The following is a 13,549-nucleotide window of genomic DNA, read 5'->3' on the forward strand; positions in this document are numbered from 1 at the left end:
TGTGCTGTGCCCATATATACAGGATAGGAGTAGTAGTACTGTGCTGTGCCCATATATACAGAATAGGGGTAGTAGTACTGTGCTGTGCCCATATATACAGGATAGGAGTAGTAGTACTGTGCTGTGCCCATATACAGGATAGGAGTAGTAGTAGTACTGTGCTGTGCCCATATATACAGGATAGGAGAAGTAGTACAGTGCTGTGCCCATATATACAGGTAAGGAGTAGTAGTACTGTGCTGTGTCCATATATACAGGATAGGAGTAGTAGTACTGTGCTGTGCCCATATATACAGCATAGGAGTAGTAGTACTGTGCTGTGTCCATATATACAGGATAGGAGTAGTAGTACTGTGCTGTGCCCATATATACAGGATAGGAGTAGTAGTACTGTCCTATGCCCATATTTACAGGATAGGAGTAGTAGTACTGTGCTGTGCCCATATATACAGGATAGGAGTAGTAGTACTGTGCTGTGCCCATATATACAGAATAGGGGTAGTAGTACTGTGCTGTGCCCATATATACAGGATAGGAGTAGTAGTACTGTGCTGTGCCCATATACAGGATAGGAGTAGTAGTAGTACTGTGCTGTGCCCATATATACAGGATAGGAGAAGTAGTACTGTGCTGTGTCCATATATACAGGATAGGAGTAGTAGTACTGTGCTGTGCCCATATATACAGGATAGGAGTAGTAGTGCTGTGCTGTGCCCATATATACAGGATAGGAGTAGTAGTACTGTGCTGTGCCCGTATACAGGATAGGAGTAGTAGTGCTGTGCCTATACAGGATAGGAGTAGTAGTACTGTGCTGTGCCCATATATACAGGATAGGAGGAGTAGTACTGTGCTGTACCCATATATACAGGATAGGAGTAGTAGTACTGTGCTGTGCCCATATATACAGGATAGGAGTAGTAGTGCTGAGCCTATACAGGATAGGAGTAGTAGTACTGTGCTGTGCCCATATATACAGAATAGGAGTAGTAGTACTGTGCTATGCCCATATATACAGGATAGGAGTAGTAGTACTGTGCTGTGCCCATATATACAGGATAGGAGTAGTAGTACTGTGCCTTGTCCATATATACAGGATAGGAGTAGTAGTACTGTGCTGTGCCCTTATATACAGGATAGGAGTAGTAGTACTGTGCTGTGCTCATATATACAGGATAGGAGTAGTAGTACTGTGCCATGTCCATATATACAGAATAGGAGTTGTAGTACCAAGCTGTGCCCATATATACAGGATAGGAGTAGTAGTACTGCGCTGTGTCCATATATACAGGATAGGAGTAGTAGTACTGTGCTGTGCCCATATATACAGGATAGGAGTAGTAGTACTGTGCTGTACCAATATATACAGGATAGGAGTAGTAGTACTGTGCTGTGCCCATATATACAGGATAGGAGTAGTAGTACTGTGCTGTGCCCATATATACAGAATAGGGGTAGTAGTACTGTGCTGTGCCCATATACAGGATAGGAGTAGTAGTAGTACTGTGCTGTGCCCATATATACAGGATAGGAGAAGTAGTACTGTGCTGTGTCCATATATACAGGATAGGAGTAGTAGTACTGTGCTGTGCCCATATATACAGGATCGGAGTAGTAGTGCTGTGCTGTGCCCATATATACAGGATAGGAGTAGTAGTGCTGAGCCTATACAGGATAGGAGTAGTAGTACTGTGCTGTGCCCATATATACAGAATAGGAGTAGTAGTACTGTGCTATGCCCATATATACAGGATAGGAGTAGTAGTACTGTGCTGTGCCCATATATACAGGATAGGAGTAGTAGTACTGTGCCGTGTCCATATATACAGGATAGGAGTAGTAGTACTGTGCTGTGCCCTTATATACAGGATAGGAGTAGTAGTACTGTGCTGTGCTCATATATACAGGATAGGAGTAGTAGTACTGTGCCATGTCCATATATACAGGATAGGAGTAGTAGTACCGAGCTGTGCCCATATATACAGGATAGGAGTAGTAGTACTGCGCTGTGTCCATATATACAGGATAGGAGTAGTAGTACTGTGCTGTGCCCATATATACAGGATAGGAGTAGTAGTACTGTGCTGTACCAATATATACAGGATAGGAGTAGTAGTACTGTGCTGTGCCCATATATACAGGATAGGAGTAGTAGTACTGTGCTGTACCAATATATACAGGATAGGAGTAGTAGCACTGTGCTGTGTCCATATATACAGGATAGGAGCAGTAGTACTGTGCTGTGCCCATATATACAGGATAGGAGTAGTAGTACTGTGCTGTGCCCATATATACAGGATAGGAGTAGTAGTACTGCGCTGTGTCCATATATACAGGATAGGAGGAGTAGTACTGTGCTGTGCCCATATATACAGGATAGGAGTAGTAGTACTGTGCTGTACCAATATATACAGGATAGGAGTAGTAGTACTGTGCTGTGTCCATATATACAGGATAGGAGCAGTAGTACTGTGCTGTGCCCATATATACAGGATAGGAGTAGTAGTACTGTGCTGTGCCCATATATACAGGATAGGAGTAGTAGTACTGTGCTGTGTCTATATATACAGGATAGGAGTAGTAGTACTGTGCTGTGCCCATATATACAGGATAGGAGTAGTAGTGCTGTGCTGTGCCCATATATACAGGATATGAGTAGTAGTGCTGTGCTGTGCCCATATATACAGGATAGGAGTAGTAGTACTGTGCTGTGTCCATATATACAGGATAGGAGTAGTAGTGCTGTGCTGAGCCCATATATACAGTATAGGAGTAGTAGTACTGTGATGTGTCCATATACAGGATAGGAGTAGTAGTACTGTGCTGTGCTCATATATACAGGATAGGAGTAGTAGTACTGTGCTGTGCCCATATATACGGGATAGGAGTAGTAGTACTGTGCTGTGCCCATATACAGGATAGGAGTAGTAGTACTGTGCTATGCCCATATATACAGGATAGGAGTAGTAGTGCTGTGCTGTGCCCATATATACAGGATAGGAGTAGTAGTACTGTGCTGTGCCCATATACAGGATAGGAGTAGTAGTACTGTGCTGTGTCCATATATACAAGATAGGAGTAATAGTACTGTGCTGTGTCCATATATACAGGATAGGAGTAGTAGTACTGTGCTGTGCCCATATACAGGATAGGAGTAGTAGTACTGTGCTGTGTCCATATATACAGGATAGGAGTAGTAGTACTGTGCTGTGTCCATATATACAGGATAGGAGTAGTAGTACTGTGCTGTGTCCATATATACAGGATAGGAGTAGTAGTACTGTGCTGTGTCCATATATACAGGATAGGAGTAGTAGTACTGTGCTGTGCCCATATACAAGATAGGAGTAGTAGTACTGTGCTGTGCCCATATATACAGGATAGGAGTATTAGTACTGTGCTGTGCCCATATACAGGATAGGAGTAGTAGTGCTGTGCCTATACAGGATAGGAGTAGTAGTACTGTGCTGTGTCCATATATACAGGATAGGAGTAGTAGTACTGTGCTGTACCCATATATACAGGATAGGAGTAGTAGTACTGTGCTGTGCCCATATACAGGATAGGAGTAGTAGTGCTGTGCCTATACAGGATAGGAGTAGTAGTACTGTGCTATGCCCATATATACAGGATAGGAGGAGTAGTACTGTGCTGTGTCCATATATACAGGATAGGAGTAGTAGTGCTGTGCTGTGCCCATATATACAGGTTAGGAGTAGTAGTACTGTGCTGTGCCCATATACAGGATAGGAGTAGTAGTACTGTGCTGTGTCCATATATACAGGATAGGAGTAGTAGTACTGTGTTGTACCAATATATACAGGATAGGAGTAGTAGTACTGTGCCATGTCCATATATACAGGATAGGAGTAGTAGTACTGTGCTGTGCCCATATATACAGGATAGGAGTAGTAGTACTGTGCTGTGCCCATATATACAGGATAGGAGTAGTAGTACTGTGCTGTGCCCATATATACAGGATAGGAGGAGTAGTACTGTGCTGTGCCCATATATACAGGATAGGAGGAGTAGTACTGTGCTGTGCCCATATACAGGATAGGAGTAGTAGTACTGTGCTGTGTCCATATATACAAGATAGGAGTAATAGTACTGTGCTGTGTCCATATATACAGGATAGGAGTAGTAGTACTGTGCTGTGCCCATATACAGGATAGGAGTAGTAGTACTGTGCTGTGTCCATATATACAGGATAGGAGTAGTAGTACTGTGCTGTGTCCATATATACAGGATAGGAGTAGTAGTACTGTGCTGTGTCCATATATACAGGATAGGAGTAGTAGTACTGTGCTGTGTCCATATATACAGGATAGGAGTAGTAGTACTGTGCTGTGTCCATATATACAGGATAGGAGTAGTAGTACTGTGCTGTGCCCATATACAAGATAGGAGTAGTAGTACTGTGCTGTGCCCATATATACAGGATAGGAGTAGTAGTACTGTGCTGTGCCCATATACAGGATAGGAGTAGTAGTGCTGTGCCTATACAGGATAGGAGTAGTAGTACTGTGCTGTGTCCATATATACAGGATAGGAGTAGTAGTACTGTGCTGTACCCATATATACAGGATAGGAGTAGTAGTACTGGGCTGTGTCCATATACAGGATAGGAGTAGTAGTGCTGTGCCCATATACAGGATAGGAGTAGTAGTGCTGTGCCTATACAGGATAGGAGTAGTAGTACTGTGCTGTGCCCATATATACAGGATAGGAGGAGTAGTACTGTGCTGTGTTCATATATACAGGATAGGAGTAGTAGTGCTGTGCTGTGCCCATATATACAGGATAGGAGTAGTAGTATTGTGCTGTGCCCATATACAGGATAGGAGTAGTAGTACTGTGCTGTGTCCATATATACAGGATAGGAGTAGTAGTACTGTGCTGTGTCCATATATACAGGATAGGAGTAGTAGTGCTGTTCTGAGCCCATATATACAGTATAGGAGTAGTAGTACTGTGCTGTGTCCATATATGCAGGATAGGAGTAGTAGTACTGTGCTTTGTCCATATATACAGGATAGGAGTAGTAGTGCTGTTCTGAGCCCATATATACAATATAGCAGTAGTAGTACTGTGCTGTGTCCATATATACAGGATAGGAGTAGTAGTACTGTGCTGTGCCCATATACAGGATTGGAGTAGTAGTGCTGTGCCTATACAGGATAGGAGTAGTAGTACTGTGCTGTGCCCATATATACAGGATAGGAGGAGTAGTACTGTGCTGTGTCCATATATACAGGATAGGAGTAGTAGTACTGTGCTGTGTCCATATATACAGGATGGGAGCAGTAGTACTGTGCTGTGCACATATATACAGGATAGGAGTAGTAGTGCTGTGCTGTGCCCATATATACAGGATAGGAGTAGTAGTACTGTGCTGTGCCCATATACAGGATAGGAGTAGTAGTACTGTGCTGTGTCCATATATACAGGATAGGAGTAGTAGTACTGTGCTGTGTCCATATATACAGGATAGGAGTAGTAGTGCTGTTCTGAGCCCATATATACAGTATAGGAGTAGTAGTACTGTGCTGTGTCCATATATGCAGGATAGGAGTAGTAGTACTGTGCTTTGTCCATATATACAGGATAGGAGTAGTAGTGCTGTTCTGAGCCCATATATACAATATAGCAGTAGTAGTACTGTGCTGTGTCCATATATACAGGATAGGAGTAGTAGTACTGTGTTGTACCAATATATACAGGATAGGAGTAGTAGTACTGTGCCATGTCCATATATACAGGATAGGAGTAGTAGTACCGAGCTGTGCCCATATATACAGGATAGGAGTAGTAGTACTGTGCTGTGTCCATATATACAGGATAGGAGTAGTAGTACTGTGTTGTACCAATATATACAGGATAGGAGTAGTAGTACTGTGCTGTGTCCATATATACAGGATAGGAGTAGTAGTACTGTGCTTTGTCCATATATACAGGATAGGAGTAGTAGTGCTGTTCTGAGCCCATATATACAGGATAGGAGTAGTAGTGCTGTTCTGAGCCCATATATACAGGATAGGAGTAGTAGTACTGTGCTTTGTCCATATATACAGGATAGGAGTAGTAGTGCTGTTCTGAGCCCATATATACAGGATAGGAGTAGTAGTGCTGTTCTGAGCCCATATATACAGGATAGGAGTAGTAGTACTGTGCTGTACCCATATATACAGGATAGGAGTAGTAGTACTGTGCTGTACCAATATATACAGGATAGGAGTAGTAGTACTGTGCTGTGCCCATATATACAGTATAGGAGTAGTAGTACTGTGCTGTGTCCATATATACAGGATAGGAGTAGTAGTACTGTGCTGTGTCCATATATACAGGATAGGAGTAGTAGTACTGTGCTTTGTCCATATATACAGGATAGGAGTAGTAGTGCTGTGCTGTGCCCATATATAGAGGATAGGAGTAGTAGTACTGTGCTGTGTCCATATATACAGGATAGGAGGAGTAGTACTGTGCTGTGCCCATATATACAGGATAGGAGGAGTAGTACTGTGCTGTGCCCATATATACAGGATAGGAGGAGTAGTACTGTGCTGTGCCCATATATACAGGATAGGAGTAGTAGTGCTGTGCTGAGCCCATATATACAGTGTAGGAGTAGTAGTACTGTGCTGTGCCCATATACAGGATAGGAGTATGTGCTGTGTCCATATATACAGGATAGGAGTAGCAGTACTGTGCTGTACCCATATATACAGGATAGGAGTAGTAGTACTGTGCTGTACCCATATATACAGGATAGGAGTAGTAGTACTGTGCTGTGTCCTTATATACAGGATAGGATTAGTAGTACTGTACTGTGCCCAAATATACAGGATAAGAGTAGTAGTACTGTGCTGTGTCCATATATACAGGATAGGAGTAGTATTACTGTGCTGTGTCCTTATATACAGGATAGGAGTAGTAGTACTGTACTGTGCGCAAATATACAGGATAAGAGTAGTAGTACTGTGCTGTGTCCATATATACAGGATAGGAGTAGTAGTACTGTGCTGTACCCATATATACAGGATAGGAGTAGTAGTACTGTGCTGTACCCATATATACAGGATAGGAGTAGTAGTACTGTGCCCATATATACAGGATAAGAGTAGTAGTACTGTGCTGTGTCCATATATACAGGATAGGAGTAGTAGTACTGTGCTGTGTCCATATATACAGGATAGGAGTAGTAGTACTGTGCTGTGCCCATATATACAGTATAGGAGTAGTAGTACTGTGCTGTGCCCATATATACAGGATAGGAGTAGTAGTACTGTGCTGTGTCCATATATACAGGATAGGAGTAGTAGTACTGTGCTGTGTCCATATATACAGGATGGGAGTAGTAGTACTGTGCCGTACCCATATATACAGGATAGGAGTAGTAGTACTGTGCTGTGTCCATATATACAGGATAGGAGGAGTAGTACTGTACTGTGCCCAAATATACAGGATAAGAGTAGTAGTACTGTGCTGTACCCATATATACAGGATAGGAGTAGTAGTACTGTGCTGTGTCCATATATACAGGATAGGAGTAGTAGTGCTGTGCTGAGCCCATATATACAGTGTAGGAGTAGTAGTACTGTGCTGTGCCCATATACAGGATAGGAGTAGTAGTACTGTGCTGTGCCCATATATACAGGATAGGAGTAGTAGTACTGTGCTGTGCCCATATACACAGGATAGGAGTAGTAGTACTGTGCTGTGTCCATATATACAGGATAGGAGTAGTAGTACTGTGCTGTGCTCATATATACAGGATAGGAGTAGTAGTACTGTGCTGTGTCCATATATACAGGATAGGAGTAGTAGTACTGTGCTGTTTCTATATATACAGGATAGGAGTAGTAGTACTGTGCTGTGCCCATATATACAAGATAGGAGTAGTAGTACTGTGCTGTGCCCATATATACAGGATAGGAGGAGTAGTACTGTGCTGTGTCCATATATACAGGATAGGAGTAGTAGTACTGTGCTGTGTCCATATATACAGGATGGGAGTAGTAGTACTGTGCCTTACCCATATATACAGGATAGGAGTAGTAGTACTGTGCTGTGTCCATATATACAGGATAGAAGTAGTAGTACTGTGCTGTGTCCATATATACAGGATAGGAGGAGAAGTACTGTGCTGTGTCCATATATACAGGATAGGAGTAGTAGTACTGTGCTGTGCCCATATATACAGGATAGGAGTAGTAGTACTGTGCTGTGCCTATATATAAAGGATAGGAGTAGTAGTACTATGCTGTGCCCATATATACAGGTTAGGAGTAGTAGTACTGTGCACTGTCCAAATATACAGGATAGGAGTAGTAGTGCTGTGCTGTACCCATATATACAGGATAGGTGTAGTAGTACTGTGCTGTGCCCATATATATATGATAGGAGTAGTAGTACCGAGCTGTACCCATATACACAGGATAGGAGTAGTAGTACTGTGCTGTGCCCATATATACAGGATAGGAGTAGTAGTACAGTGCTGTGCACATATATACAGGATAAGAGTAGTAGTACTGTGATGTGCCCATATATACAGGATAGGAGTAGTAGTACTGTGCTGTGCCCATATATACAGGATAGGAGGAGTAGTACTGTGCACTGTCCATATATACAGGATAGGAGTAGTAGTACTGTGCTGTGCCCATATATACAGTATAGGAGTAGTAGTACTGTGCTGTGTCCATATATACAGGATAGGAGTAGTAGTACTGTGCTGTGCCCATATATACAGGATAGTTGTAGTTGTACTGTGCAGTGCCCATATATACAGGATAGGAGTAGTATTACTGTCCTATGCCCATATATACAGGATAGGTGTAGTAGTACTGTGCTGTGCCCATATATACAGGATAGTTGTAGTAGTACTGTGCTGTGCCCATATATACAGGATAGGAGTAGTAGTACTGTGCTGTGTCCATATATACAGGATAGTTGTAGTAGTACTGTGCTGTGCCCATATATACAGGATAGGAGTAGTAGTACTGTGCTGTGTCCATATATACAGGATAGGGGTAGTAGTACTGTGCTGTGCCCATATATATAGGATAGGAGTAGCAGTACTGTGCTGTGCCCATATATACAGGATAGGAGTAGTAGTACTGTGCTCTATCCATATATACAGGATAGGAGTAGTAGTACTGTGCTGTGTCCATATATACAGGATAGGAGTAGTAGTACTGTGCTGTGTCCATATATACAGGATAGGAGTAGTAGTACTGTGCTGTGCCCATATATACAGTATAGGAGTAGTAGTACTGTGCTGTGCCCATATATATAGGATAGGAGTAGCAGTACTGTGCTGTGCCCATATATACAGGATAGGAGTAGTAGTACTGTGCTGTATCCATATATACAGGATAGGAGTAGTAGTACTGTGCTGTCCCCATATATACAGGATAGGAGTAGTAGTACTGTGCTGTCCCCATATATACAGGATAGTAGTAGTAGTACTGTGCTGTCCCCATATATACAGGAATGGACTGTAACTTGGACGGTGTCCCCCAGCACCACCGCTATGATAAAATAAAGATTTTGGACTTCAATTTGTGAGTGCCACTGCTTTTCCTTCATGTGCATGGACTGTTCTCCAGAGCAGTTGTACTGTGACCCATATGTATATAGTAAGAGTAGTGGTACAGTGCATTCCTACCATATGCAGGGTAAAAGTAGCTGTACTGTAGTACTATAGAGTAGTTGTTCCACCATGTACAGGATACGTGGTACTGTGCTGTGCCACTACTGTACGTGTCCTGGATAGATCAGATCACTTGTACAATTATCATAGATTAATATTGACACCCGTGCACAGGCAGACACATGGACACCTCTGTCTCTTCTAAAGTCTTACAGCTTAAGGACTATTAAACAAAAAAGTTTTGAAGGTTTATAAACATCTCCTGTATAAATGATAAGAATTCCGGATAAAGCTCCATCCAACTAAATGGATTTATTTATTAAGAATTACCAAAAATGATATGTATGTCGGCCCTTTGTATTAATGACTCTGATGTTCTCTTTTATGTTATAGAAATACCCGAAAAAGTATAGTAAAAAAAGTTTGGCCTGGAATTTACTACAGGATATATTCCCGAGAGGACGGGAGGCTCTGTCAGCATTGTGGGTTAGTCTTTATGTCCTACAGAAGGAAAAGTATTCACCCAATCTGGAGGCTCTACTGGAAGAGCTGCGCCACAGAGGTAACACTGGGAGCGAGACGTGTCCATATGGGTTCCCCTGACTTACACTGACCACAATAAAGCAAGAACAGGAGTGTCCGGCAAATCATCAAGCCCAGACACAACAATGGCTACTAGGCTATACTATCCCCATTACTTTGTTTAGAGAACTGGAATCAGATATGAGATAAATCACTAGTAGAGATGAGTGAGCATACTCGTCCGAGCTTGATGCTCCTTCGAGCATTAGTGTACTCGCAACTGCTCAGTGCTCGGAAAATGTCATCTTGCGGTGTTTAGATTTCTGGCAGCCAGAAACAGAGCCAATCACAAGCCAGGAGACTCTGCACTCCACCCAGCATGACGTGGTACCCTTACACGTCGATAGCAGTGGTTGGCTGGCCAGATCAGGTGACCCTGGAATAGACTTGCCCCTGCCTGCGCTGCTCGGATCATTCTCTGTCTGGATGCCGTTAGGGAGAGAGCTGCTGCTGGTCAGGGAAAGCGTTAGGGTGTTCTATTAGCTTACTGTTAGGCAGGAGTGATTCTCCAAGAACCCAACAGCCCTTGTTAGGGCTACATTAGCGTTTTTCAAAAGTTAAAGTGACAGTCACAGCACAAAATCCTTTCTGTGCTGTCAGTGTAGGTTAGAAACTAGCCATAGCAATCATCTTCTGAGGTTGCTGTCTGATTACTTCTGCATGTTTTGTTCTATAAAAAAAAAGAAAAACAAAAAAAATTTACAGTTTATTTTTCTGTTTTGTCTATATAATAGACTTTAATTTTGAAAATGTTGAACCCGAGGGCTAGGGGTAGAGGACGAGGCCGTGGGCGTCCAATTACTGCAGGGGTCAGAGGCCGTGGTCCTGGGCGGGGTGAGACACCACCTGCTGATGAGGGAGCAGGGGAACGCCGCAGAGATACACTCCCTAGCTTCATGTCTCAACTTAGTGGGACTCGTGGTAGAGCACTGTTGAGGCCAGAACAATGCGAACAGGTGATGTCGTGGTTTGCGGACAATGCTTCAAGCCATTTGTCCACCAGTCAGTCTTCCACGCAGTCCACCCATGTTACCCAAGTGAGCACTCCTCCAGCTCCTCCACCTCAACCTCCTTCCCCCCAGTCTGCCCCCTCCCAGGAAATTTTGGCATTTGAGTCGGCATACTCTGAGGAACTGTTTTCTTGACCCTTCCCAGAGTCACAAACCACTTGTCAGATTGCTGCTGAGCTCTTTCCTGATGCCCAGGTTTTCCACCGGTTGCAGTCTGTGGATGATGATGACATTGGTGACATAGTGGAAGAAGTATGTAAAGAGGTGTTGGACAATGAGGAGACACGGTTGTCAGACAGTGGTGAAGTTGTTGTCAGGGCAGGAAGTCCGAGGGGGGAGCAGACTGAGGGATCGGAGGATGATGAGGTGACAGACCCAAGCTGGGTTGATAGGCCGGGTGAACACAGTGCTTGTGAGAAGGAGGAGAGTCCTCGACGAGAACAGGTTGGAAGAGGCAGTGGAAGGGCCAGATGGAGAGGCAGGGCCAGAGCTGGTGCATCTGCGCCAAATTTTTCATGTAGTTAAGCTCCCGTGGTGAGGGCTAGATTTTCTGAAGTCTGGAGGTTCTTTAAAGAAACATGGGATGACAGACGGACTGTGGTGTGCAACCTGTGCCAAACCAGGATCAGCAGGGGTTCCACCACTACTAGCTTAACCACCACCAGTATGCGCAGGCATATGAATGCTTAACACCCCACTCAATGAAACCAAGGCCGTTCACCTCCAGCTGGGCACACCACGGCTCCTTCCCCTGTGTCATTTGCTGCCTCTGCTAAGTCAGTCCCCTGCCTAGGACCCTGGCACAAACACTTCCTGCGCGAAAACCACACTTTCGCCTCCACGATCCCCCACAGCGTCTACCCATGTCTCCATGCGCTGCGTTCAGCTGTCTATACCCCAGACACTGGGGCGCAAGAGAAAATACAGTTCCAGCCACCCACACCCCCAAGCCCTCAACGTCCACATCTCCAAATTACTGAGCCTGGAGATGCTGCCCTATAGGCTGGTAGAGACCGAGGCCTTTCACAACCTCATGGAGTCGGCTGCCACTCTGTATTCGGTCCTGAGCCACCACTACTTTTCCCAGCAGGCGGTGCTCAAACTGCTGAGTCTAGGCGATAAAAGGCACACCTCCCAAGAGCTATAACAGGGCATCACGGCGCAGACTGATCTGTGGCTGGCACCGCTGAACCTGAAGCCAGGCATGGTTGTGTGTGACAACGGCCGTAACCTGGTGGCGGCTCTGCAACTCAGCAGACTGACACATGTGCCATTCCTGGCCCATGTGTTAAATCTCATAGTTCAGCATTTCCTCAAGACATACCCCAATCTGTCTGATTTGCTTGCGACGGTGCGCCGCCTCCAACTGCCCACTCACTGACTGTTGTGCGACGTGCCCACGAGGTGGAATTTAACATTAACCATGTTATCCAGAGTTTACCAGCAGCACAGAGCAATTGTAGACTGCCAGATGTCAACTTCCACCAGAACTGGTAGTCAGGTCAGTCAGCTTCCTCAAGTCTACAATGAGGAGTGGAAGTGGATGTCTGATATCTGTCAGGTGCTGAGTAACTTTGAGGAGTCAACACAGATGGTCAGTGGCGATGCCGCCATCATCAGCCTCACCATCCCGCTGCTTGGCCTGTTGAAGTCGGAAGCTTTGCGCTTGTCACAAGAGACGGGAGAAGAAGATTTCCTTGTTGATAGCCAAAGCACCCTCCGGTCTGTTTCTCAGCGTGTATCGGAGGAGGTGGAGGAGGATGAGGAGGAAGAGGAGGAGAATGTTGGCGAGACAGAAGAAGGGAACATTGCTCAGTCCTTAACTGCTCAGCATGTATGGGCAGAAGAAGAGGAGTTGGCGGGGGAGGGGGAGGAAATGGAGAGTCAGGCCAGTGAGGGGAGGGAATTCTTGCGCGTTGGGACTCTGGCGCATATGGCAGATTTCATGCTAGGCTGCCTATCCCGTGACCCTCGCGTTCAAAGAATTTATTCCAGTCGATTACTGGATGTTCACTCTCCTGGTACCCACGGTACAAGCAAAATCTTTCCACTCTCATCCCTGGAGAGGAAAGGAATGCATGAAAACCAGCAGGCCCTGGTGCACAAGCTGAAACAGTATTTCCCTTCTGACAGCGCTGACAGGGCGTACTTCTGCGGGACAAGTAGCGAGGGAGAGTAGGCGAGCAGGCAGCTTGTCCAGCACTGGCAGGGGTACGTTTTACAAGGTCTTTGCCAGTTTTATGTCACCCCAGCAAGACACTGTCACCTGTCCCCAGTCTCGGCAGAGTAGGGCTGATCTTTACAG

General features: G+C 44.6%; 1 protein-coding gene across 4 annotated transcripts in view; it reads left to right on the plus strand.

Moving 5' to 3' along the window:
• The window catches only part of LOC140128358 (NACHT, LRR and PYD domains-containing protein 12-like), a 118,429-nt gene that overhangs the window by 23,427 nt on the left and 81,453 nt on the right, over positions 1-13,549 (plus strand). For all 4 annotated transcript variants that reach the window (XM_072149996.1, XM_072149998.1, XM_072149999.1 and 1 more), the window contains one exon: positions 10,046-10,214. In XM_072149996.1, coding sequence (XP_072006097.1) covers positions 10,046-10,214 — 169 coding nt within the window. The remainder of the gene's footprint in view (positions 1-10,045; positions 10,215-13,549) is intronic.

The sequence above is a fragment of the Engystomops pustulosus genome, chromosome 4 (genome assembly GCF_040894005.1).
Source record: "Engystomops pustulosus chromosome 4, aEngPut4.maternal, whole genome shotgun sequence".
Taxonomy (NCBI): Eukaryota; Metazoa; Chordata; class Amphibia; order Anura; family Leptodactylidae; genus Engystomops; species Engystomops pustulosus.